The sequence below is a fragment of the Arachis ipaensis genome, chromosome B2 (genome assembly GCF_059453495.1).
Source record: "Arachis ipaensis isolate K30076 ecotype BB chromosome B2, ASM5945349v1, whole genome shotgun sequence".
Classification (NCBI taxonomy): domain Eukaryota; kingdom Viridiplantae; phylum Streptophyta; class Magnoliopsida; order Fabales; family Fabaceae; genus Arachis; species Arachis ipaensis.
The window spans coordinates 116,531,912-116,558,573 of NC_142437.1; the positions used below are offsets into that span (position 1 = coordinate 116,531,912).

General features: G+C 33.5%; 5 protein-coding genes across 6 annotated transcripts; 4 read left to right on the forward strand and 1 right to left on the reverse strand.

Annotated features, from left to right (window-relative positions):
* The first annotated feature begins 7,302 nt into the window (after positions 1-7,302).
* LOC107625956 (cytochrome P450 76T24) lies at positions 7,303-10,449 on the forward strand. Its single transcript, XM_016328704.3, has 2 exons — positions 7,303-8,251; positions 9,605-10,449. The coding sequence occupies exons 1-2, from the start codon at positions 7,331-7,333 to the stop codon at positions 10,226-10,228; spliced, it is 1,545 nt and encodes a 514-aa protein (XP_016184190.2). The 5' UTR covers positions 7,303-7,330; the 3' UTR covers positions 10,229-10,449.
* A 2,480-nt stretch (positions 10,450-12,929) lies between these two features.
* LOC148575336 (uncharacterized) lies at positions 12,930-13,700 on the forward strand. Its single transcript, XM_088506178.1, has one exon. The coding sequence runs from the start codon at positions 12,930-12,932 to the stop codon at positions 13,698-13,700; it is 771 nt and encodes a 256-aa protein (XP_088362304.1).
* A 78-nt stretch (positions 13,701-13,778) lies between these two features.
* Positions 13,779-16,548, forward strand: LOC148575337 (uncharacterized). The gene is made up of 7 exons (XM_088506179.1): positions 13,779-14,070; positions 14,134-14,244; positions 14,782-14,957; positions 15,172-15,268; positions 15,479-15,848; positions 16,133-16,403; positions 16,468-16,548. Exons 1-7 carry the CDS (start codon positions 13,779-13,781, stop codon positions 16,546-16,548), a joined length of 1,398 nt encoding a protein of 465 aa, XP_088362305.1.
* A 1,108-nt stretch (positions 16,549-17,656) lies between these two features.
* Positions 17,657-19,805, reverse strand: LOC107627826 (uncharacterized). Its single transcript, XM_088505405.1, has one exon. The coding sequence runs from the start codon at positions 19,803-19,805 to the stop codon at positions 17,808-17,810; it is 1,998 nt and encodes a 665-aa protein (XP_088361531.1). The 3' UTR covers positions 17,657-17,807.
* A 524-nt stretch (positions 19,806-20,329) lies between these two features.
* Positions 20,330-26,156, forward strand: LOC107625957 (putative disease resistance RPP13-like protein 1). 2 transcript variants are annotated; one of them, XR_015904918.1, is made up of 3 exons: positions 20,330-23,300; positions 25,118-25,417; positions 25,796-26,156. XR_015904918.1 is itself a non-coding variant. In XM_016328706.3 (2 exons), exon 1 carries the CDS (start codon positions 20,580-20,582, stop codon positions 23,253-23,255), a length of 2,676 nt encoding a protein of 891 aa, XP_016184192.1. In that variant the 5' UTR covers positions 20,330-20,579; the 3' UTR covers positions 23,256-23,300; positions 25,796-26,156. The 2 variants fall into 2 exon arrangements, 1 of the variants encoding a protein (XP_016184192.1); XM_016328706.3 differs by lacking the exon at positions 25,118-25,417.
* The last annotated feature ends 506 nt before the right edge of the window (positions 26,157-26,662 follow it).

Here is a 26,662-nt window from a genome sequence, read left to right on the forward strand (position 1 = left end):
TTATTCAAAAACTAACACAATAATAGCCTAAATCAGCCTCATTATCACAGTTTAGGTAGCACAAACATGACCAAATCACAAGCTTATTTACATATAACAATATATCAACAAAATTCAATATAAAGTCAATCAAACTCCATCAATAATCAATCACAACAACCATTCACTTATTCAATACAAATTTAATCGGTGAGAATTTACCGAAATCCTACCTCCGTACGAAATCAAAATACTCGAAGTTCCGAAGAAGCCTTCTGATCGAGTTGTCGAAGAAGAGAACGTCCGAAATTGTCTGTGTCTCCTAAAACTTCAGTTAGCCGAACTCAAGGGATAGAAAAACTACGTCACCATCAACTTCTACCGATCAAAAGTGATACCAACACATAAAAAAAGAGAATACGAACATTTTTACCAAATTAGATTTTTTTATTGGAGTTATAAATCACAAAAAATCAAAACTAAAATTTCGGTAGGATTGTGGTTCTCTCGATCTCTCGGTCACTCTTCTCTCTTCTCTCTTCTCTCTTCCTTGGCACTTTGCTTTCTTTTTTCTTCAAAGAATGAAAGCCATGCGTGTATGATGATGATTAATCAAGGATCATTGGTGATTAAATGAGAAATAACATGTGTCACAGTTATATATATATATATATTCATGCATGAAAGCCACATTTCAAATTTTCTTTCTTTATCCCTTCAATGGCTTTGGCCAATTTTCTTTTCCATTTGTTCCTTAATGGCTTTGGCCCAATGCATAGAAAAACTTAAATAATAATAATAATAATAATAATAATAATAATAATAATAATAATAATAATAATAATATAAGATTAAATGTATATAAGTTAATAATATAAATGAGATTGTAATTTAAGGATAAAAGATATTTGATGAAACATTAGCAAAGCTAAACTCACCAAAAAGTACCGATATTTACTCATATTGGCGGATTTAGAACCTGATAATAATAATATTAACTAAACTCTATTTTTTTAAAATTAAAAATATCAATTACTTAAATTAAAATATACATATCATTTTTATTATTTATAAATTACTAGATTTAAAATTTTAATTAGGTAAAATATTTCATCATATATATATATATATATATACACGAATATGAATTTGGTTAAATTTAAATAGTTATAAAATTAATTTAATTACTTATAATAAAGTAATTTCTAAAAATAAGAAACTCCAATTTATAAAAATATTTTTTAACTTATTTATATTTATATTTTCAAAAATGTGGGTCGTTACATCCTACCCACCTTACAAAGATTTTCGCCCTCGAAAATTGATACAATAAAATAAGTTCGAACTCTACAAAAAGAAACTAGGTTCATGAGAAAAATATCAGCAACATCAAAGATGAACACTCGAAAAGATTCGTGTGTGAACAGATAGGATCAAATAGAAAAAGAATGAAAACAAAATCCTCTTTAAAGAAGATTCAAAAATAAGAACTTCTGAAAAAAAGTACTAGAAATAGTTTATCGTATCAAAATAAGTTTTAAATTTTTATCTAGGGATTATCTCATTCATGTAGAAGAACACAAACTCAAGGGTTGTAATCTAAGCAGGAAGCGCATAAGTTACAGAATGCGAAGCAGAAGGATCAATCGTATAATTAGCTTGCTACGAATCGTAACTCTCAAGGTTTCAAATCGCTTAAGAATTAAGGATTATGCGTTGCATAAAAACAAATTCATGGTCAAATCAAAATGTATAGAATTTATGAAGAAGTGTATAAATAATGATAAAGATGGATAATCAAATCTGATTTCAAAGAGAATTGAAATAAGGGACGGAAGAGGTGAAAAATAAATGAATAAACAGTACACCTATCACGTGGCACGGTAAGAGTACATGTTTCGACGCAAACTAATCAAAAAAGAACATCTAACATTTTCAAAGACTTAAAAATCATTGTTATGCGAAATCAAGTTCAAAGCCAAATCAAAGAAGACATGGTTAATAAGAGGAATATGAGCAATATCAAGGACAAATTTTTCAAATGTTATCAAGTGAATAATTAGGATTACGATCAAGCAGACATATGTAAGAGCGATAAAGAATGGTTGAAATATAGTCAAATCATATTCCAAAAGAAAAATTTGAAACAAGAAACATTAATGCAAATGATAAAAGAGAAAAATGGAGCACTGAGTTACGCGGCACGAACAAAGATCATACTTCGAAATGGAGTAAACCCTCAAAAGTAACCTATAACGTCCCCAAACCTCGTGATTCGCGTTACCTATTACTTCTATTTCGTCTATGATAATCCATTAGTGTTTCTATGTACATGAATCATTAGTATTAAGTTGGCCAGACTTAATATCATGAGAAATGCAATAGTCAACTAACAGCATTAATCAATAGACAGTCATGCATCTGAAATTCAAACTTTTGTCATTAAGACAAGTCCTAATTCATAACAGACACTCAGAGTATACAGTGAAGCATAGTCAGTCCATTCCCAAGGCTCTAACAGGAATGAACTGCTCTGATACCATAATGTAACACCCTAACTTTTAGTACCTCATGATTGCACTAAAATTAAGGCGTTACTAACCTAATTCCTTTTATTATCTATGTAGTATAATATTGAGCCTTTACACGTAAATCTATCGATGGTTTTACTAAAACTTATAACCTTTCAACAAGAACAAACAACACATATTCACATATTTAATATTAATAATACATTGTAGTATTACATACATAAACAATTACAGAACCTATCCCTTTGAATAAAACTCTAACTAACGAGGCGAAGGAAAAACAAATTCTAACAACTTAACTCGTAAACATATTTCTCTGTGCTCTCGCCGCTTCGCAATAAGCCTTCGCATCTGTAGCTGAAACGGGTGGAGATAGGGGTAAGAACTGGGGAGTTCTTAGTAGGATTGGGGTGTATAGTTATATCCATTTTATATATACTTGGTCAGCAATAACGGTTAACAAAGTACGAGCCAATTCAGCAATTATAGAACACAGAATCCAATCACAAGCACACACAATCATAGAAAACACACTCACAAACAAATATGCGCAAACAAGTATGATGCATGTCTATCCCTAGTGCAGGTAATGAGCTCATCTGTCGGTTTCGACCAGCTCCCGATATGTAACTCAGAAACCTTTTGTCTGAGTTTAGTTTTTAGTGTCATAATCTCTGTAAGCAACCTCTGTCTTACAGGTGCGACTCTCTTGAGCCGATGTATGCAAACATAACCTCTGTAAGTAACCTCTGTCTTACAGGTGAGACTCTTTCTGGCCAATGTATGTATCGATAACCTCTGTAAGCAACCTCTGTCGTATAGGTGCGACCATTCCCTGGATTGGCCGATGTATCTTTGGAAAGCAAATCTCAGTGGACTCACCACCATATTTCTGCTCGTTTTCAGTAGGTACACAATCATTTTAGCTCGTTATTTCTTTCGTTTCTTTTATTCCTGCTCTATACTCTCCTGTGGCAGAGATTCTTTTTACTTAATATATCCTTTTCTTTCTGGGCTTTTTCTATTCTTCTCTTTCTCATCTTACTTTTATTTTTCTTATTTCTTTTCTTTTTCTCTTCTTTTCTTCAATCTTTTAAATCCTTATCATAACCCAACTTCACAATCTTCCCTCGTCTTTCCCTAAGTGTCTTATGAAAATGAATTATAAAGTACTTTAATTAAGTCTGCGTTTTCTAAACCTTTTAAGACTACTCTGTTTGCTCTTTCTTAAGTTATAATTATATTAATAATATCTTTACTATATAATATTCTTAATAAAATAATAATAACAATAAAATAAGATATTTAAATGGTAAGTAAATAATAGTATTTATATCTATTCTTAAAAACTTAGTTTCGTAAAACTTTTATTCTTAAATTCTTGCTATTTATGTTTTAAACCTCAAACTCTTAAATATTTTATTTTTAACTCAACATCTTTATAAAATTATGTTTAAAATCTCACTTATCTCAATATTTATAAAAATAATCCTAAATTTTTATAAAATATCCAATTTTACCCTTGAACTTTATTTATTATCCAAGATACTCAAAAGCTTATATAATTATAATACTAAACTTAATTTTTTAATAAAAATACAAGTATATTTTCTCAAAAATAATTCTTCTTGGCTGATTCTTCTCTTCACCAAGAACCGAAACCTTTCTTTTTTTTGAAATATACATTTAAATCTTAATCCGTTTTTGAGTTTTATGGTTTCTGATTTTTCATAACTTTTAATTTAATTCCTCGGCCATTAAATCTCACCCACTTTATTCAAAAACTAACACAATGACAGTCCCAAATTAGCCTCATTATCACAGTTTAGATAGCACAAACATGACCAAATCACAAGCTTAATCACATATAACAATATATCAACAAAATTCAATATAAAGTCAATCAAACTCCATCAATAATCAATCACAACAACCATTCACTTATCCAATACAAATTTAATCGGTGAGAATTTACTGAAATCCTATCTCCGTACGAAATTAAAATACTCGAAACTCCGAAAAAACCTTCTGATCGAGCTGCCGAAGAAGAGAACGTCCGGAATAGTCTGTGCCTCCTAAAACTCCAGTTGGCTGAACTCAAGAGGCAAGTAAGTTACGTCACCGTCAACTTTTACCGATCAAAAGTGATACCAACAAATAGAAAAAGACCGTCAACTTCTACCGATCAAAAGTGATACCAACAAATAGAGAAAGAGAATACGAACACTTTTATCATATTAAATTTTTTTATTGGAGTTACGGTTCACAAGAAATCGAATCCGAAATTTCAATAGAGTTACGGTTCTCTCACTTTCCGTCACTCTTCTCTCTTCCTCGGCACTTTGCTTTCTTTTTTCTTCAAAGAATGAAAGCCATGCGTGCATGATGATGATTAATCAAGGATCATTGGTGATTAAATGAGAAATGGCATGTGTCACAGTTATATATATATATATATATATATATATATATGAAAAGTCACGTTTCAAATTTTCTTTCTTTATCCGTTCAATGGCTTTGGCCAATTTTCTTTTCCATTTATTTTTTAATGGTATTGGCCCAATGGGTAGAAAAGCTTAAATAATAATAATAATAATAATAATAATAATAATAATAATATAAAGTTAAATATATATGAATTACTAATATAAATGACATTAGTAATTTAAGGATAAAAGATATTTGATGAAGTATTAGCAAAGTTAAACTCACCCAAAAGTACCGATATTTACTTGTATCGACAAATTTAAAACTTGATGATAATAATATGCGTATTTTTTTGAAATTCTATATATCTCGTTTGTAAATAAAATAAAATTAAATAAAATCGTGTTTTATCTCATTTATAGAATAAACAAGATATAAACAATTTTAATTTGTTTAAAATATGTAAAAAAATAAAAAATTAATAAAAATAAAATATTTAAATGATTTATTTAAAAAAATATTCTTATTCTACTCATTTAAGAACTCTCTAGAAAAAACTAACAATGAATAAATTGAACAAAATTTTATATTCAAATAATAAATTATGGTGTTGGAAAATATCTTTAACAAAATATAATTGCACAGTCACATAAGACACATATTCTCTTCTCCACCCATCATAAAATCCGACAACATAATTGAACACAACTATTTTAGTTGGTTGTAGGTATTTTCTCAATTATTGATGCTATTTTAAGATTATATTTGTCTTATTGAATTGAAATAGTGGAGTGTTGAAATTAAAGTTACTAGTACCGTTATTATTAATATTAAAATCCTATAATTGGTAAATGTTAATCTGAAAGAAATAAATGTTAGGTGACCAAATCAAATTTGTAACTAAGTCTAAATAAATATTTTTAAAAACATGTTTTTTATTTATCTTATATTAAGGTGCTCAATTTCTACCATTTTTTTTCTCTTATTTTTTTCCTTCTCTTTTATTTTCTTTTCTTCTTTTTCTACTTCTCTTTCATTCTTCTACATCTTCTCTTTCTTCTTATATATCCTTTTATTTATTTATTTGATTATTTTTTGTGCATTTTTAAAATTCGTATGCATAAGAAGAAGAGAAAAAAAGAAAGAAAATGAAAAATGCATAAAAAACCATAGAAATTCTTTGCACAAAACCAAAAAATTTATGATGATAAACATAGAAGTTTTTTTAAAGATAAACACAATTTTTAGGAAAAAAACAAAGGGAAAAAAAGCAAATATTTATTGAGAAAAAAACACATAAATTTTACAATAATAAACACATAAATAATTGTTTGAAGGTAAATATATAATTTTTTATTGACAATATACATAAATTGTGATAATTATCACATAAATATTTTAAAGGTAAACACGATTTTTTGAATAAAATATGGAAAAAAAACACAGAAACTTAATTATTGAGAAAAACAGAATTTTTCTTTTAAAAAAGCATAACTTTTTGAAGAGAGAAAAGGAAGAAAACACAAAAAATTATTGACAATAAATATGGAAACTTTTGAAGGTATAGAGAAAAATACAAAAATTTTATAACAATTTTTATGGTAAACAGTAAACACACGATGTTTTTAAGAGAAACAAAAGACGAAAATTAAACACAAGTTTATTAAGGATAAATAGAGAAATCTTATGATAATAAATACTAATTTCTTTTAAGTAAACACAATTTTTTAAAATAGAAACAAAGAAAGAACATACAAAAAATTATTGAAGAAAAAATAAGAAATTTTATAATGATAAATACAAAATCGTTTTACATATAAATGGAACTTTTTGAAGAGGAACAACAGAAAAAAATATAAAAAATTACTGACGATAAACACGAAATTTTTGTACTAATAAAGACAAAAATACAAAATAATTTGTGTCTTATTCAAATAATTTTTTTTATATTTTTCAACTAAAATTTTTATATTTTGTATTACAAATACTTTTTGTGTTATTTAACTAAATTTCATGGTTTATTCTTTTATACCATTCAATTTAACTAAAATGCTGAAAATATGTTATAATTTTCACATATTTAGTAATCCGAATTTCAAATCATATATATGTGAGAAAATATCCTTTAAAACAAGAAGATTAATATAGTGAAAAAAATAAAGGTTATTATTTTTTTATTATTTATAGAAGTTGAAAAAATAATAACTTCTCAAAAATATCATTATAAAACGTTTGCAATTATATATATGATTAAAGTGTAAAATTAATAGTACGGTTTAAAAAAATTAAAACAATCACACTACCCTTACCTTTGCATATAACTAACTCTCAAAATTAGGGCTATATATATACAAGTTTCCATAGAGATTAGCCACATAAACATATGAGAATCAATGATGATCATGGAGTATCTAGCACTACTTATAATTTCTTTTGTGTCCATAAGCATTATTATCCATCACATTTTTTTCAAATCCAAATTAGGCATCAGAGCACATAAATCAACCAAATTCCCACCAGGACCTAAACCTTTACCAATCATAGGAAACATCTTAGAACTTGGTACCCAACCTCACCAAGCACTTGCTAAGCTTTCTCAAACATATGGACCAATAATGACTCTTAAGCTTGGTACCATAACCACCATAGTTATCTCATCTCCTATGTTAGCCAAACAAATTCTCCAAAAATATGACCAAATTTTTTCTTATAGAACAATTCCGGATACCGTTAAAGCACTTGATCACCATATGTATTCAGTGGGATGGTTGCCACCTTCAACTCAATGGAGGATCCTTAGACGAGTTTGTGCTACGAAAGTGTTCTCTCCACTAAAACTTGATTCTACAGAAGTTCTTCGACAAAAGAAACTGCGAGAATTAATGGATTTTGTGAAAGTAAAAAGTGAAAAAGGCGAAGTTTTGAATTTCAGTGAGATTTGTTTTACAACCGTACTTAATTTTATATCTAACGCTTTCTTTTCTATGGATTTGGCTCATTACGACTCTTCTAAGACTCAAGAATTCAAGGATATAATTTGGGGCATTGGGGAAGAATCAGGAAGGCCTAATGTGGTGGATTTCTTCCCATTCCTTAGATTCCTTGATCCACAAGGTGCACGTGCAAGGATGACCAAGTATACTGAAAAGTTGATAGCTTTCGTTGATGGTCTTATAGAAGAAAGATTGAATTTAAAGGCTCTAGAAATGGAAACTACCAATAAAAGAGGCAAAGATGTGTTAGATTCTGTTTTGGAAGTTATGTTGGAAGACAATTCTCAAGTGACTCGTCTCCATGTTGTGCATCTCTTTCTGGTGAGTATCTTGTCCAATCCATCAAATAATTCAAGGTTTAGCTTTTGAAAAAAAAAAATTTTTTGGGCTAAAAAGTTGAATACTTAATTACATTCTTTTTGTTAGTATGTTTATATAAAGTTTAATTTTGATATTGTAAAGAATTTTACACAATTATCTAATCAATTTTATACTTTTAAATAATGTTTGAAGTAGTGGATTATTTGAAAATTAATTATTGAGTAAAGTATCGTTTTTGTTTCCAACGTTTGGGGTAAGTCCCAAAGCTGTTTCTAACGTTTCAATCGTCGTATTTAAGTTCCTAACGTTTCAAAATTTGCTCAATGTTGTTCTGCTGTTAAGGATCCGTTAACAGAATTGACAGCAGGACAAAATTGAAACGATTTTAAAACGTTAGGAACTTAAATAGAACGAAAACGTTGAGGACAAAAACGATACATAAAAATAAATTTTAATTTTATCATTCAATAATATCAATTTTTTACTGTATATAATATTCAATCATTTTTTAATCACATCTAAGTAAATTACACTTAATCACACTATTTTCATTCTAAATAATTTTTTTTTATATTTTTATATTAACTTATAACTTATAAAATTATAAAAAAATAAATTTATTTAGAATGAAATAATGTGATTAAGTGTAATTTACTTAGATATGATTAAAAAATAATTGAATACTATGTACAGCAAAAAATTGATATTATTGAAGGATAAAACTAAAATTTATTTTGTATGTATCGTTTTTGTCCCCAACGTTTTTGTCCTGTTTATGTTTCTAACGTTTCAAAATCGTCTCAATTTTGTCCCGCCGTCAATTCTGTTAATGGATCCCTAACCGCAGGACAACATTGAGTCAATTTTGAAACGTTAGGAACTTAAATAATATGATTGAAACGTTAGGGACAACTTTAAGACTTACTTCAAACGTTAGGGACAACACGATATTTACTCTTAATTATTTTTGTTAACATGGTAATACAATGATTGGTTATGATGAGTAAATAATATTAGGATAAATTATTTTGATTTCTTTTAACATTAGATATAATATTACATATGACATCTTTCTTTTATAAAAATGCACACTACTAGTGATTCTTTAAGGTTCATCAAGTTATATATATAATAACCAGTACTATTGTGCATATGTTTTGTAACATTTGACACAGAACTTTAGAAAAATAATATATATTGAAGGATAATAATTGACATGACAAATTAAAAAATGTCTTGAGTAAAATGCTTCACATAATACTATTACACTCTAATAATTAGCAATTTGTTGCGCAAACACTAACATATTGAATACTATTTCATCTTTTGTATTTTTTTGGAAAATTTTGTCAGATTTTATTTATGGCTGGAGTAGACTCAACATCAATGACCATAGAATGGGCAATGACAGAGTTATTACGTAATCCAGAAAAATTGGAAAAACTTAGAAAAGAGCTTCATTGTGTTCTTGGCAAAGATGAACAAAATCTTGAACAAATTGAAGAATCACATATCTCAAAGCTTCCTTTTCTAAGAGCAGTGGTTAAAGAAACTTTGCGCTTACATCCACCTGCCCCATTATTAGCACCACACAAGGCACTCGAAGATGTTGAGATAGCTGGATTCATGATTCCCAAGAATGCACAAATTTTGGTTAATGTATGGGCCATGGGAAAAGATTCAAGTATTTGGGAACATCAAAATGAATTCATGCCCGAAAGATTTTTAGATAGTAAAATTGATATTCATGGACATGATTTTGAATTAATTCCATTTGGTGCTGGAAGAAGGATATGCCCTGGATTGCCATTGGGTTATAGAAGTGTGCATATTGCGTTGGCCACTCTTCTAAATGGCTATGATTGGAAGCTAGCAAATGGACAAAAATCAAAAGATTTGGATATGTCTGAGAAATTTGGACTTACTTTGCATAAGGCCCAACCTCTCCAAGCCATTCCCATAAAATCACAACAATAATGAAGAATTGAAGATGATGCTTATTACAAAAGAGCAATCTTACTCTTCTTAACAAAAATATTTAAAAGACAATAAAAATCAGTTTAAATATTCTTATTTTATGCACTTTATAATTATTGTTGAAATAAATTAGTAATTTTAGATGTAATAAGTATATAACTATGTATATAAAATTATAAATCTAAATTAAATAAGATAACTTGAGATTATTGTCTTGCTAATATTATTATTCTTTTTTAATGATCTTTTTTTATTTTGTAGACTTTATGAAGCATTAAATAACAACTACACTACATCGAATAATTCAAGTTAATTATTGTTTATATATAATTATACATATGGATTAAGATTGTTAAGAATATTTTGGTTGTAGATAAAATTTAAGAAGAATTATATATATATATATATATATATATATATATATATATATAAAGTTATCCTTATTGGTATTTTATTGTAGAAAAATTAATGTTAAGGAACTAAATTTTTTAGGCAACATCAATTAACTTTTTAAAAATTATTTATTTATATATTTTAAATTATAATTTTTTAATAAAAAACGTTAACTTTTAAATTCTAAACCTTAAATCTTTAAAAGAAAGATGAGAATTTTTAAAACTAAAAAAAATTAATTAATGTTAGTTAATTAAAAATTGGTTATCTATACTTTTTCTTTTGAAAAATCATGCTTTATTTAGTATTGATAGTAACAAAAATGTTTGGTAACCAAAGAAAATTAGCCAAAAACAGACATAACTTGTGTTTTCAAAAAATTAGGGTTTAGTGGGAGTACGTACTCCGTACTCTGTACAATTTTGAAAATCGAAGATGAGCGGTGGAGTGAGCGGGGAAGAGACTTTGAGGGTGAAACACGGTGAGGCAGCCATTAATATCGGCGAAAGAGATAAGGGGGAGAGCGGGGAAGGGATTGCATAAGGGGAAAAGGAGGATCATATTTCGGGAGGGGTTTCTAAGCCTTTGAAGGTTTCTTTCAGGGACAAAGTTGTGGGTTCCAAGATTGCTAAAGCTTTTTCACTTGTTGAAACTTTATCAGGAGATAACATTGCGGTAGTTTCTGGGAAGCAAGGAGATCTCTTGCCACCGAGTGTCACGTTTACCCAAGAAGCTAAGAATTGCTTGGCAGAACTTTATAAAGATGATATAGTGATTAAGGTGCTAGGTAAACATTATAGCTAATTAAGGGAGGTTTTGATTTATTGGACGTGGGATTTGACTACTTTCTTGTGAAGTTTGATGTGGCTGAGGAGCGAGAAAAGGTTCTCTTAGGATCAAGAGTTTAGATCAAGTAAAAACTGTTTTGGAGCAACTTTAGTGTGGATTAGAATTTCCGGATTACTAATTTGGTGCTACCAAGAAGATGCAATGTTCCGTGTTGCGGCTGCAGTTGGCATTCCCGTTAAGGTTGATTTGGCAACAAAATTAGCTGAAAGAGGACGATATGCTCGAGCCTGTGTTCAGATAGATTTAGGATTGCCAATGACTAAGAAGATTCTTGTTGAAGGTGTTGAATATGATGTTGAATATGAAAGTCTTCACCTTATTTGTGGCTCCTGTCTCAAGTTTGGTCATGATATGAAGGTGTGCAAGACTGACAGCAATGCAGGAGGAGGAACTAATGCCAAGGTGATCAGCGATATAGCAAAGCAGCCAGAAAGCTCAAATTCAAAAAATCCAGTACATGTGGAAAAGGCAAGTTTTCATTTTGGCAAGAATCTTGGAGATGAGACTGTAAATGTTGCTGTCCCGGATTTGGTGGAGAGTGATTTGCATGCTGTTCATGTAGACCATGCACAACATAAGGATTTGGAAGGTTGGACTCAAGTGATTAGGAAAGGAAAGTATAAAATAGGTCAAAAGCCTTCTCCTAGCACCCATCAGGTACAACCAAAAGCAAAGACTCCTAACAAGGCTACCAATACTTGGACAAGGCCTAATCACCAACGTACAACACATGCTACTGGATCCAAAGTAAAATTAAGCAAGGGCATCAATATTGGAAAACTGGTTAGTGTGGCTTCTTCGGGGACCCGGCACAATGTTCATCATCAGCAGCAAGGTGAGACAACAAATGGCACTGTGCGAAAGCGTCCTCGTCCAAACTCTTTGCAGAATTCACCAATAGATAAGGATAGAGCATCGACGGCGGGTATGGTGCAAGTTTTGACGGAGAAAATTGGGCTGCAACTTGAGAGTCCATTAAAGGCAGGATCATCGAAGACAGGGACATCATGTTGAGTCTCGAGTTTGTTATTGGAGCTCCCTTTTTGCTGTTTTTATGGATAGTTTCAATATCATAGCCTGGAATGTGAAGGGTGCGTCTAACAAGATGGCCTGTGTGCATTGCAAAAATTTGGTGAGAATATATAAACCATCTTTCTTCTTTCTCTTTGAGACTCATACCATGTTTAATAATTTGAAGAATTTTTAGGATAAGTTGGGTTTTCATTGTGTTGGTATTGAGGAAGCAGTAGGACACAGGGGTGGCATTTGGTTTCTATCTTCTATTGTTAATGTTTCTTGTGTGGTTATTGATCAAATTGACCAATGTATCACAATGAAAGTGAGTGTGGGTAACTTAGTTTGGCTTTGTAGTGTAGTATATGGGAGTCCTCAATTCGAAAAAAGATGTATGCTTTGGGATCATTTGCGTTCTATTAATTCAGGCCATAATAGACCATGGATGGCCGTTGGTAATTTTAATGAGATTGTGGCACCAGATGAGAGTATATGTACTTATTTTTCTTCTCACAGAGCTAGTCTACTAGCTACTACTCTAGATGATTGTGAGCTCTTTGATCTTAAAGTGACTGGTAGGAGATATACTTGGTATAGAGCAGTTCAGGCTGGTAGGGACTTGGCTAAAAGGTTGGATAGAGCTCTAGTTAATGAGGCGTGGATGACAATATTTCCTGAGGGTTATTCTGAAATTCTTAGCAGGCTTCATTCTGATCATTGTCCTATTTTAGTTCGTTGTCATGGTAGCCCCAGAGTGAAAGGTTCTCGTCCTTTTAGGTTCCAAGCTGCGTGGGCAACACATCCTTCTTATAAACATGTTATTAGTAAGGCTTGGAATCAAGAGTTTGGAGGCGTTACTGAAAGGCTTAAGATGGTTCAACAGGCTTCTTTGGACTTCAAATCAAAGATTTTTGGAAATATTTTTGTGCGAAAAAATAAGCTGAAATATCAGATTGATCAGATTCAACGACGTTTGGAGGTTACCGATGTGTTATCTCTGAGAATTAAAGAAGCTGAACTGAGGGAAGATTACAATAGGCTTTTATTGCAAGAGAAACTTTTTTGGTACAAGAAATCTAAAGAGCAGTGGGTCAAGTATGGGGATAGAAACACTAAATTCTTTCATCTTCAGACTTTGGTGCGTAGAAACCATAATAGAGTACATGGATTATATGTTAGAGATGGGTCTTGGTCTACTGATCCAGATATTCTCTAGGAAGAAGCCCTCTCTTTTTACAAGAATCTCTTTGGTACAACGGAAGAGGTTGAGGTTGATTGTTTAGGGGATGTTCCGATGCCCACTCTAAGCACTGAGGCTTGTGCTAGGTTAATTGACCCTGTCTCTTTTGTGGAAGTCAAGTCAGCAGTATTCAGTATGAGCCCGTTTAAGGCTCCTGGTCCAGATGGCTTTCAAGCTTATTTTTTTAAAGAATATTGGGAGCTAGTAGGCACTGAGATTTGGAATATTGTCCGGAGCGCTTTTTTGGGAGAGTTCTTAAATCCTAGCATCATGGAAACTCTGATAGTGCTTATTCCTAAAATTGATAACCCTACCTTTATGAAGGATTTCAGGCCTATTAGCTTGTGTAATGTTGTTTATAAAATTATCACCAAAGTATTGACTAACTGACTTCGGCCTTTTCTTCCAGATATTGTTAGTCTTTTACAAGGAGGTTTTATTCCAGGTCGTGGTGCTCCTGATAATATTATTGTGGCCCAAGAAATTTTGAATTTCATGAAACACACAAAATCCAAGAAAGGTACTCTTGCTTTTAAAATTGATCTTGAAAAAGCTTATGATAGGGTGGATTGGAGGTTTTTGGAGAGTACTCTCATTGCTTTTGGTTTTCCTATCATCACTGTTAATTTGATTATGACTTGTGTCCGTGCATCATCTCTTTCTATTATGTGGAATGGGAATAGATTGGATAGTTTTGCTCCTAGAAGGAGGCTTAGACAGGGCGATCCAATGTCTCTTTACTTATTGGTGCTTTGTATGGAAAGACTTGCTTGCTATATATCTCATAAGGTGGTCGAGGGTGTGTGGAAACCAGTTTCTGTCACTAGGGGTGGCCCAAAATTTTCTCATTTGATGTTTGCAGATGATCTCTTACTCTTCTATCAGGCTACAAAGAGTCAGGTCCAAATGGTCATGCATTCTCTTAACATTTTTTGCAAGGCATCTGGCATGAAAGTGAATCTTGAAAAGTCTAAAGCTTTTTGTTCTAAAAATGTGACTGCTCGTAGAAGAGATATTTTTACTAGTGTTTCTTCAATACGTTTTGCTTTGGAGTTAGGAAAATATCTTGGAGTTAACCTTAATCATTCCCGTACCAGTAGGGCTTCTTTTCATTCGGTGATTGAAAATGTGAGGGGAAGATTAGCTAATTGGAAAGGAAGGCTTCTAAATAAAGCAGGGAAACTCTGCCTGATCAATTTTGTTGCAGCATCTATTCCTGTCTATCATATGCAGGTATCTTTTTTTTCCAAATTGGGTTTGTGATAAATTATCTTCTATGATGAGACAGCTCCTTTGGAAGGGTCAAGTTGATGGTAGAGGTCTTTCTCTTGTTAATTGGAGGACCGTGATCACTCCAAAAAATTTTGGTGGCCTGGGTGTTAGAGATCCTGCGTGTGTTAATATATCTTTACTTGGTAAATTGGTGTGGCAACTTTTTCATTGTCAGAACAAGCCTTGGGTTGCTCTATTGAGGGCGAAGTATCTGAGGAATGAGGGAGTGTTAGATGACCCTGTCCCTTGCAATGCTTCTCATGTTTGGAAGAGTATCTCAAAGGCTTTTGGTGCTCTTAAGGATGCCTTCTCTTGGTGTGTTGGGTCACTTGATCAATCTTTTTGGTTTGACAATTGGAGTATTGAGGGCCCAATTGCTCAAGATGTCCCTTTTGTACATATATTTGACTCTGATTTAACTATTAGAGACGTTTGGAAAGATGGTCAATGGAATCTCCATGATATTTTCTCTGTCATTCTAGAAGATGTCAAACAGCGTTTGAATGCTTATAATCCGGATTTGAATGCTGGAGAGAGTTCGGGTTGGTCGTGGGGTGTGGCATCTTCTAGACTCTACTCAGCTAGGAGTGGGTACAGTTGGCTAGCCAAAATAAAGTTTGACTGGAATGAGTATGATAATTGGTTGTGGGTATGGCGACTGCATATTCCTGAGAAGTACAAGTTCTTGATTTGGATCAGTCTTCATAATGCTATTCCTACGGCAGAGTTTCGTTTGGGTCGTGGTTTAGCTTTATCTAGCACCTGTCATCGGTGTCAGAATGGTTCTGAATCCATTCTTCATTGTCTTCGGGAGTGCCCTAGTGCCAAGGAGGTCTGGAACCTTTTAGGCCTGTATTCAGATAACTCGAATTTACATTATTGGCTCTATAGAGGTGCAAGGAGTGGAGATGTTTTTCTTTTCTTTTCGACCATCTGGTGGATTTGGAGAAGCAGGAATCATGACTTATTTAATATAGATGATTCATGGAGTGCTAGTAAAGTGGTGAGTTTGATTCGTAGTTTAGTAAGGGAGTTTCACACTATTTTTGCTATCATCAATCTCTGTCTCCTCCTTCACTTTGTTTGCATTGGGTTCCACCTCCAGTTCATTCTGTTAAATTGAATTGTGATGCTAGTTGGTTTGCTCCTTCTGTCTATACTGGTTTTGGTAGTATCATTCGCAATCCTGGTGGATGTTGGTTGAAAGGTTGCATTGGGAAAATCGAAGTGTACAGTGTTCTTTTTGCTGAATTGTATGCAATTTGGAGAGATTTACTTCTTGCTTGGGAGAGTGGATTTCGTGAGGTTATTTGTGAAATGGACTGTTTAGAAGCTCTTTTCTTGGTAAACCAAAGAATGCTTGGTAAGGATATTCCGGAATGGGATTTGACAAAGCATATACAGGAGGTTATGAATTAGAATTGGAGAGTCTCTATTCTTTTAATTCAGAGGACTGCAAATAATGTTGCAGATTGTATGGCTAAAGCAGCTGATTCTGTCGCGGACATTCACTCGAATTGGAGCCAACCATGGAGTGAGCTTCAACATCTAATAGATTTAGATATGACCCTAGCCAATTAATTTGGTTTTGTCTCTTTTTTTTCTTTCTTTTCTATTTAGTCACAAAAAAAAACAGGCATAACTTGCCTTATTTAGCATTCATTAATTGTTGCGACAATTAATGAATGCTAAATAAGGCAAGTTCTGGCTGTTTTTTGTGTCTCCCTGGCATTACCCTAATAATAATTATTGTTCAATGACAACAGAAATTCAAATTGAATTATTGAAATGAATATATTGAATTCTATCCTAGAGAGAAATTGGTATCACATCAAAACTAGTATCCATAAGGATCAACAATTTTACATTTGACCCATCCCCATCCATCATTTTGGCTTCCTTTATGAAGTCCCTGCCTTCCAATATCAAATTGTTGTTTTAAGCCAAGAACCACTCTTTACAATTACAAATCATTTCCCATGAACATCCAAGATCCTGCTCAGACTTGCCACTCTTGTCTCTTCTAAGTTGTTTGAGCGGCTGATAACTCTGTCTATACATTTAGATCAGCATTCTGGAAGTATCTGCATCATCTTTCATAGGAAACTGCTATCGGTGCAATATCCTTATGGCTTCCCTAAACGAATCTCAAACATGAATGAACGCGTTATTAGTAGAACATGAAGCATGTAATCATTGTAAAAATTTAAATTACTATCATAGTATACCACTAAATAGCTGAGATACTGACAGATTTTTCCAACTTTATCATTATAAAAAAATTAAATTATTATTATAGTCTATTAAGGTAGTTTTGGAAGTAGGCGTGATTGTTGCATGTTTCCAACGCACATATTCCTTTTGAATCATCACTCTTACCGAAACACTAATGTTGTTTGTGTTTTCTTCTTTTATGTATTACAAATAGATGGGAAAATCATCACAGTAACAAGAAGTGAATTCCTAATAATTATAATTCATTTTCAGGTCAAATTTAGTAGGCATGAAACAATAAGAGTGCTGCATACATATAGCATGTGTATCCTTAAGAAAAGATTGTCCAATTACTTCATTTATTATTAGCCTTTCCTGTTTTTAACTTTCCATCATACTGAAAAAAAGTAAACTAAATGGGTGGTAGCAATTTGTTTTTCCACATTCAAAACCATAATCACAATCAGATACCTTACTGAACATTGTTTTTCGGTGACAACAGGCATTGATTCAAATTGAAATAACAGGCTAAATTCTAACATAAGAAGATATTATATAACATGAAAGTGAGCTTCTCACATCACTTTAATTTACGTATTACACATCATCATCAGATCCACTCTCATGTTGGCTTCTTGTTGGAGGCCCCTGCATCCCAGCATCAAATTGTTCACTTAAACCAAGTTCTGCCATGAGAAGACGAACATGAGTGAGCAGTTCTCCTCCCCGGCGAAGTTGCTGAGCATGCGACCCCCACTCGCACTGATTTGCGGCATAAGTTAACATCTCTATCCACACCTCACAAATCATCTTCCACGAGCATCCAAGACTTTGTAACTGTGAAGCAAGACGACATCCATCCACCAAAACAGACTTGTCATTCTTTCTTCTGAGTTGCTTGAGCGGTTGATAAGTTCGCCTGTGCGTTTGAACCAGCATCCTTGCAGCATCCGCACCATTCTTTACATGAAACTGTCCCTGCTGCAATATCTTTATGGCTTCCCTGAAGGTATCCCGAACATGCGAAACCCTGTCAATCCATTTAGGCAGCATGAATGGACGCATGAGAAGAATATATATCATGTAATCTGAAAGCATTTTGCTCATTTTGCGATCTTTCTCCTCTGGAGTAGAATAGTAGTAAACACTAGTTGCCACATGCCAAACAAGGAGACAGTGATCAAATTCAAGTTCTATGCTCCATTTGATCTTTTTGGAGAAGTTATGGTTTCCGAGCACATTACTTTTAAATGAAAGCAATTCCTTGAGAGCATTGTGATCGAATAACCCTTTATCAAGAGTCTTGTGTTTGTTTAGAAGATTTCTAAAAATCAACTCCTTCAAATCATTTTCTACAGGATTCCAAGTCCTTTGCCAGTACAATTCAATGCCAAAGCAGATTCTGAAAAGAAAGTCAATTCCAAAATATGTTGCTACCCTCTTCTTCATGCAAAAGCTCAGCAAATCCTGTTGACTCACTTTTCCTGCCCACCTCGTTTGACCATGACGACACAAAGCCCAGTTTATTATGGAGCTCTGCAGTAGGCTTTTGCTTTTGTTCTTACTGGTTAGCCAACGGATAGTCCAGTCAGAAAAAACAAGTGAAACAAGCGCATAAAGCTCAAGCAGAATAGCCCCAACAAACAAAACAAGTGTTACATAGTAGTCAAGATTCTCAATATCAGAATAATAGTTATTATGAGAGTTAATAAAGAACAGATATGCCACTAGAGCAGATACCATAGAGAAAACACTGAAAAAACGGAAAATAAGGCCTGGTAAAGAGTAAATTACAGGTGCCTTGGTGTACAATAAGTCATAAAGGAATCCCAGCTGGACCTCAACCACTTTAAAGGCAAAATGACTCTGTTGTTGTACATTATTGTCCTCGATCTTCTTCACTATTAAGGAATGGCTTCGTCGACCTTCTGCGAACCGTAGACTTAGATTCGCATATAAACGCTTGAGAATGGGAAACAAAGAGTATCCTTTGTGAAGGAATTCTAGCTCATCAGAATCATGATGTGGTGTGAAATCCATGGCCTGGGCCTGGGCCTGCAGAGTTGGAACTGAGATAAGAGAGTCTTCGAATTGGGCAGGGCTAGCGAATCTGAGAACCCAAGTGCGCTGTGAGTACTTTATAAGTCCGGAGATGAAGACCGGTATGGCTATGAAGGTTAGAGGTGAGGTACTCCAAGATCTTAAGTAGACGTAGAAGGCCACTCCAACTTGGACTAGCAGACCAAGAAAGTGCCTTAACCATAATGTGTTGTCTTCCAAGGCATAAGCAGTGATTGTGTCAGGGCCACCAAGATGCAAGAGAAGAAAAGGGGCCCACAGCGCTTGCAGAGCGACGGCGTTTGAGATAGCACCTTGGCTGTTGGCAAGGTTCCCAAGCGAAACAGTGGCTAACCAGTCTGCTGATAAGTATGTAAACCAAACAAGGGCACTGATGAAGCTGCCACTCGCATATTTCCTTCTCGAGCCAAATATGATTAGAAGAACCTGCCATGTCAGGCTTAGTAGAACCAGCACACGGAGCTCCCATTTGTTCCACAGATCTCGGAGGTGTGCCGGGAAGATCTCCATATGCATGTAGCAACAATAAAGTACTCATTAAATACGGTCTCCTAAATAATTAATCTAGCTTTACCTTCTGAATTAAATTTATCAATAGTTCTAAAAAGCTAATATATTTTATGATTTATAATCATCAATTAATTATTAATAATATTTTTAATAATATAAAATTATACTTTTTTTGGCTACTAGTTAAATGCTAAGTAGATTTTAATATAAGTGCTGTACGTGAGACTTTCTCTAAGGTGAAAACTCAACTCCAGTCGACTTCACCTGAGTTGATAATTGAGAGTCGTTAAATGATTTGAGTGATTTAACTAAATTTTCTTCTAACAGCTCTCATCTATCAACTTTACGTGAAGTGCACTACAGATGAGTTTTCACCTTCCTCTAAACTTATTTCTTTTTGTGGGAGGCGCTGTGTGTTGTTGGGTAAAGAAAAGAAAGGAAACAAGGAAAAGAAATAATGATCTGATCTGATTTTCATTTTTATTGTTGTTGCAGAAGTTTGTTGTTTATGGTTAAGCTCTGTGGGAACCTTTTCTGCTTGTCTCATTCTTGTGGTCATGTAAAGATAAAAATAAAGAAAAAGATAAAAAAAAGTAGAAGGACGGAACGACAAAAGAAAAGAAAAGCCATAAAAGATTGGTCCCTATCTAATGTTTTCTTTCTGGTTTTGTCCAGAAATCTTTTATCATTTCTGGTTTTGTTGGTTTAAGCGATAAGATATAGACACACAAAAGTCTCAAGTTTGGAGAGGACTTGTTTGTATTTAGCCTACTGGCCACCATGGCTGCAGGTATGCTTAGTTGCGTGGAGTCTGAGTTGCAGGAAACATTATCCGGCTTGTCCCGGCAGGCGGGTCTAGTAACAACGTTGGAGAGAACATTAAAGATGTGTGCATCATTGAGAACTCTAGTTGAAGATGCGGAACATAAACAACTGTTTGATATTCAGGCGAAGCTGTGGATGCAACGCACTGTGGATATATGCTATGACATGGTGTACATATTGGACGAACTGAATCTGCAAGAGGTTGGAAAGGTACGTGTTTTTAGCCATCAGTTCTCTTTCTTCAATCCTTTCCGACGTCATCACAAGGGTATATATGCTCTTGGGCTGCGTCATAATAAGCTGAGAGAAATCATCAGTGGATTTGAAAGCCTAGCAGAGGAAGCACGTGTGTATGGAATTCGAAGGTCTGCTAAACTGGAGAACTGGAATATTTGTGAGCGGCAATTCAATCCTCTTTTTGAGTATGAGGTTTATGGCAGAGAAGTAGAAAGAGAATTTTTGGTCAGCAACTTATTAGACGGCAACGATGATATTCGAGTGATTTTCATTGAAGGAATGGCTGGAATGGGAAAGACTACACTGGCCAAACTTGTGTACCAAAATTATCAAGTGAAGGCTTATTTTGGTTATAAGGCATGGGTATCTGTCTCGGAAGAGTTCAATCTCAGAAAAATTGTCATGGCCATCCTAGGGTTTTCAACTTCTGATCTAATGAATGATGTTGAAATGGAATTACTGGTACTCATATTTCGTCGAGTTACTGCCGGAGAAAGATGTCTCTTTGTTCTGGACGACGTAGCCAACTATACTCTTGAGCACTGGCAACTAATAAGGGAGTTTTTCAATAATTTTTGTGTTGCGGGAAGTAGAATTTTGGTAACCACACGGAAGAAATCTGTCCCATACCGACTGGGATTCCCATCGGATGTTGTCGCATATCTGCTGCCACTAACTGAAGAAGATTCTTGGGCAATTGTTCGGGATACTGCATTTGGTCCACTAACACACACTGATTTCCGATACCCGAGAATGAAAATCACAGAGAAATGTCGTAACGTGCCGCTATATCTGAGATCTATTGGTGCTATCATGCGTTACAAACACAGCGAAATAGAATTTCGAGAGATATTGGAAAGTCAGATATGGGAGGTAGCACACGAAAATCAAATGGGGCCTTTCTTGATTATGCTCTATTGTCAACTCCCCTCTTATTTGAAACAATGCTTATTGTATTGTTCCATCTTTCCCAAGGATCACATAATCGTTATAGATCAACTGATCCGATTATGGATGGCACAGGGTTTTATTCACACGGAAGAACAAGGCCAGAGAATATTTAATGGGTTGTTGGGCTATTCCATCTTCAATGAAGTTACACTACATGGTACTCCGGGTTCCACATGCCGATTAGAGGGCGGAATCAGCAGTCTCAGCCACGCTATCGCAGAGAACGAATATCGCAGAATGCTTCTTGATAGTGGGGACGAACCTATAGAAGACCATGATCTTCCCAGGAATTGTCGCCATTGCACTCTTACTATTGCCACTCACACTTGTTTACCAGAGTCCATTCCCAATGCAGAGAAACTCTGCACTTTGATGATTTTGTCTGAGTATTCCTCAGTAGATGCAACAAACCTTTCTAGTCTGCTAAGTAATTTGAGGAGGCTCAGGGCACTGATCTTGAGCTCTTGTTCCATACAAGAACTTCCAACAAAGGTAGGAAAATTGTTTCATCTAAGATACCTTGACTTGTCTTTCAATCATGATTTAAAGCGCTTGCCTGGAGTAATATGCAATCTGCTCAATCTTCAAACTTTAAATCTCAATGGATGTCGTAGTCTTCAGAAACTACCCAAAGGTATCGGAAAATTGATCAAGCTACGGCATCTTGAGATTCTTTGGACAACCAGTCTTACTTACTTACCAAAAGGGATTGCATGTTTAACCTCGCTCAGAACCTTAAGCCGTTTCTTTGGGAATTCTCTTGTTGGAAGCAAAGCATGCAACATTGGAGACTTGGAAAAGCTGAACAATATCCAAGGGAATATCACCATAGATGGGTTGGGAGCTGAAACTGATGCTTCTGATGCTGAAAGAGCAGGTCTAGAGAATAAGAAAGGTTTGCGTGGCTTAGAGCTCTGGTTTACTGCTCCGGGAGCCGGTACCAACGATGAAAGGGTACTTGGAGCTTTGAAAGCACCTCCTGAATTGGAAGATCTCGGGATATTTTACTACAGAGGAAATTTGTTCCCCACTTGGATGATAGCACTGCAGAAGCTTACACATCTAACCCTTGCTGATTGTGAGAAATGCAGTGTTCTTCCCAGGCTTGGAGAACTTTCATCCCTTGAATCACTTAAAATAATCAATATGCCCAGTATAAAGAAGGTGGTGGATTCTGAATTTCTGGGAACAGAATCAACTGATGCATTTCCAAAGCTTAAAACACTTTCCTTCCAGAAACTGGATAATTGGGAAGAGTGGGTTGGACTAGGTGATGATGGCGTCCAAGCAAATTTTATGCCTTTGCTTTATTCTTTGTCAATTGTAAACCGCAGAAAGCTAAAGGCAATTCCGGACTACATAAAGCTGAAGAGAAATGAGAGGTCTTCATTTCAAACTAACATTAAAAAATGTCCTTCTCTTGAGCAAACACACTATCAGTAATGAACTAGAAGAACATTTTCCACTGCACAAAGGAATCATATGAAGGTAAGCCTTTCCCGAAACTATCCTTTGGTAAATGTTGCCAAAGTTGTTCATATTCCAAAATACTAAATTTGTGTTACAAACTTACAATATCTATCATTTTAGAAATGTCGTACATTTATAACTCAATATAGTAGTATTGCGTACCCAGTGTTTTTGCATACATTACCAGATTCTTAGAATGATCGATGATAAAGTATGAAGAGAGTATTATATTTTAAATATCTAAAATCTGCATAGCATGCAATCATCATCTGTTCATAATTCAATTCCACCATTATCGCAATATAAGGTTGTCATTTGTCAATGTCAGCAGCTAATAAAGTACGCACATGGACCAAATATTTTGATGACTTCAAAGTTCGACGTGTGAATGATTTTTTGGCTGGTTTTAGTCCATATTTTCTTCGCAATTTCTTTTATTTCTATCTCTTGTTTTTGTTGCTACACTATCTCCTACGCAGGACATATTAACAGGGTACTGCTCTCTGTATTTACAATTTAGGCCACTTAAGCAAAGGATTTTGCCTTCCGTTCTTTTAATACATATATATATATATATATAACCCTTTCTAAAATAACATTTAAGTTATCCTTTTTGATGTGTCATATTTTAATAGGTGTTTATTTATTTCAAATTTTTAATAGAATTTGTTAGATGGCTAATTTATCTAATAAAATAAAAAAATAAGAAATTGATTTCGGATCATTAAAATTTGTTGAAAATTTAACAAAATATTTGAAAAATAATGTTATAGATTACTCTTTTATTTTTCACACAAAATCTCTTATTTCTAATAAAAATTAAATAAAAATCCATACTTTCATAAAAAATAATTGTAAACTAGCTACATTAATTTAAAAAAAAAGATATAAAGTGTTTCAATTTCTTTCCCCCTTTTTTTTATATAATTAGAAACCAAATTGTATAGAATAAATTTTCAAATTTAAAGATCTACTTAACACGATAAACTTTTTAAATTGAAAATTTTTACGGTAACACTAATTTGTGTTTTTATTTTTAATTTGTCACATCAATATTTTAGTTTAGAATTTAGTTAATATAAGAAAATTTTTAAATTAACATTTTAATGAATATATAACAAATGTATTAAAATAAACATCAAATTAGAATGTGACACATCAGAAAAAGTAATTTACATATTATTTTAGAGAGGATATAGTAGCATTCATATATATATATATATATATATATTTATTGAAGTATTTAAGTTAAAGGGAAATTAATGGTTTTTATTTGCACAAAATGTTAACGGAATTATGAATGCAAATGCAATGCTTGTTTGGAAATTTATTGGGGATGCCTAACAGCTATTTTGGAGAGGTAAAAGTAAAGAGAAATTCTCCACATTCAAGCGTTTTTTTATATAAGTTTTTACAATCGCAATTTCTTTTTTTTTTTTGCTGCACGTTCTTTTTCCTCTTCCTCTTCTTTTTCTTCTTTTCTTTCGTTTCTTGTCTTCTCTTTCTCCTTCTTCAACCGTTACTGCATGTTTTCACTACACCTTTTCTTCTTCTTGCTGCACGTTCTTCTTCCTCTTCCTCTTCTTCTTCTTCTTTTCTTTCGTTTCTTGCCTTCTCTTTCTCCTTCTTCAACCGTTATTGCACGTTTTCGCTACACTTTCTTCTTCTTCTTGCTGCACGTTCTTCTTCCTCTTTCTCTTCTTTTTATTCTTTTCTTTCATTTCTTGCCTTCTCTTTCTTCTTTTTCATTTACGTGCTTTTCTCTCTATTTTCTTTCTTCGTTATTCTCGATTTACATTGTTTTTTGATATTAAGCTCTGAAATCGTTTTTGAAGAAGAAGAAGCAGCAGAAGATGAGGAGGAGAAAGAGAAAGAGTTCTGAATTATGCATAAGGTGTACTTCAACGAATTTTGGGTGTATTTCTTAAATCCTTTGGGTGTAGTTTTGTAATCTTTTGGGTGTATTTCTGTAATTCTTTGGATGTATTTCTATAATCGTTTGGGTGAATTTCTGTAACCGTTTGGGTGTATTTTTGTAATTCTTTGGGTGTATTTCTGAAGTTCCATTATCTTCAAATTTGGCAAGAAACTCGTTTTCATGAAGAAAGAAGAAGAAAAGTCGTGTATAATACATGGTGAGTAGCGCGCTTTGGAAACAGGAAGTGGTTGAATAACATGCATTTATTTACTCTTGAATGTGGGAGTGTAATACGTGTGTTTTGTTGGGCTTGTGCCAACTTGTAAGACTTGTAAGCCAAAAAGACTTATATGTATAGTAGGCCTCAAAAGTAAAACTTATTTTGCTAATTTTAATTAGTTTAATTGCTGGTCCCAAAATCAATTTTTACTTCTAGATTTCATCCTGAGAAAAGTGATAATTTGTTAATTTCTATCACATTTATTTTTTTTAGGAACTACTACCAAATATAAAATATTAATTGATCATACAAATTTCTGCTAGATCAAGAATTCATCTTTCTTATTATTGACCCATTTTTTTCATGTCTAAACAGATGTCTAGTCAAGCGTGGAATCTAGTAGACGGGGAAGTGCTTATTCAAGCTTTCTGCTTTTTATAATAAAGGTCCAGTTTACACAAATAAAATTGTTGCCTGTTGCCTGTTGCCCTGTTGAGCTACTTCGGATTTGGGAAACATTTTGTTTAATGTCTATTAAACTATGAGTGTCCTTGTATCCTTGCATGACTATTTGCTTAGTTTGCTTTTTTTTTTTTGTTTCCCTTTCGGTTTCACTCTATTTGTTTGGATAGTTTCATGTTTCAGTTGACAAACACTACTTATGCTCTGAACACTTCTATTGTTGACTCATATATGGTCGGAAATTGGAATACTACTGTTGTGTAGCATTTTGCCATTTTCGGCTTTTTTAAACATGTATCATGTATGTTTAGGGTATAACCGTATAAGGACTCACTAATTTAGATATGCTTCATCTATGTGTGTAACGCATTTATATGGAGTAAGGGGGTGCTTTACAAGGATATGGGGTAGCTTTTGACTGTACCATGGAACAAGAAATCAAAGGGAGGAAATTGTGTGCCAAAAAAAATGAGGCGCCAAATCGGAGAGTCCGAAATGTGAGGGATGAAAAATTTAAATTTTACGGTGAACTAATCGGACTCTTCGATTAGTTTTTTTTTTTAATTAAAAAACGGACCCTCCGAGTGTGCATAAAAAATTATTTTTTTGAAAACGGACCATCCGAGTTCTTCTACCACACAACTCCCTCGGTCCGAATTGTGTTCCACTGTCACTACACGTAGGTCAAGCACCTGTGTACTCCATAACGAGGCAAGACACCAAACTTACTTCTATATTAAAAATAAAAAACGCCGTATAAGAGAATGAAAATTTTATAAA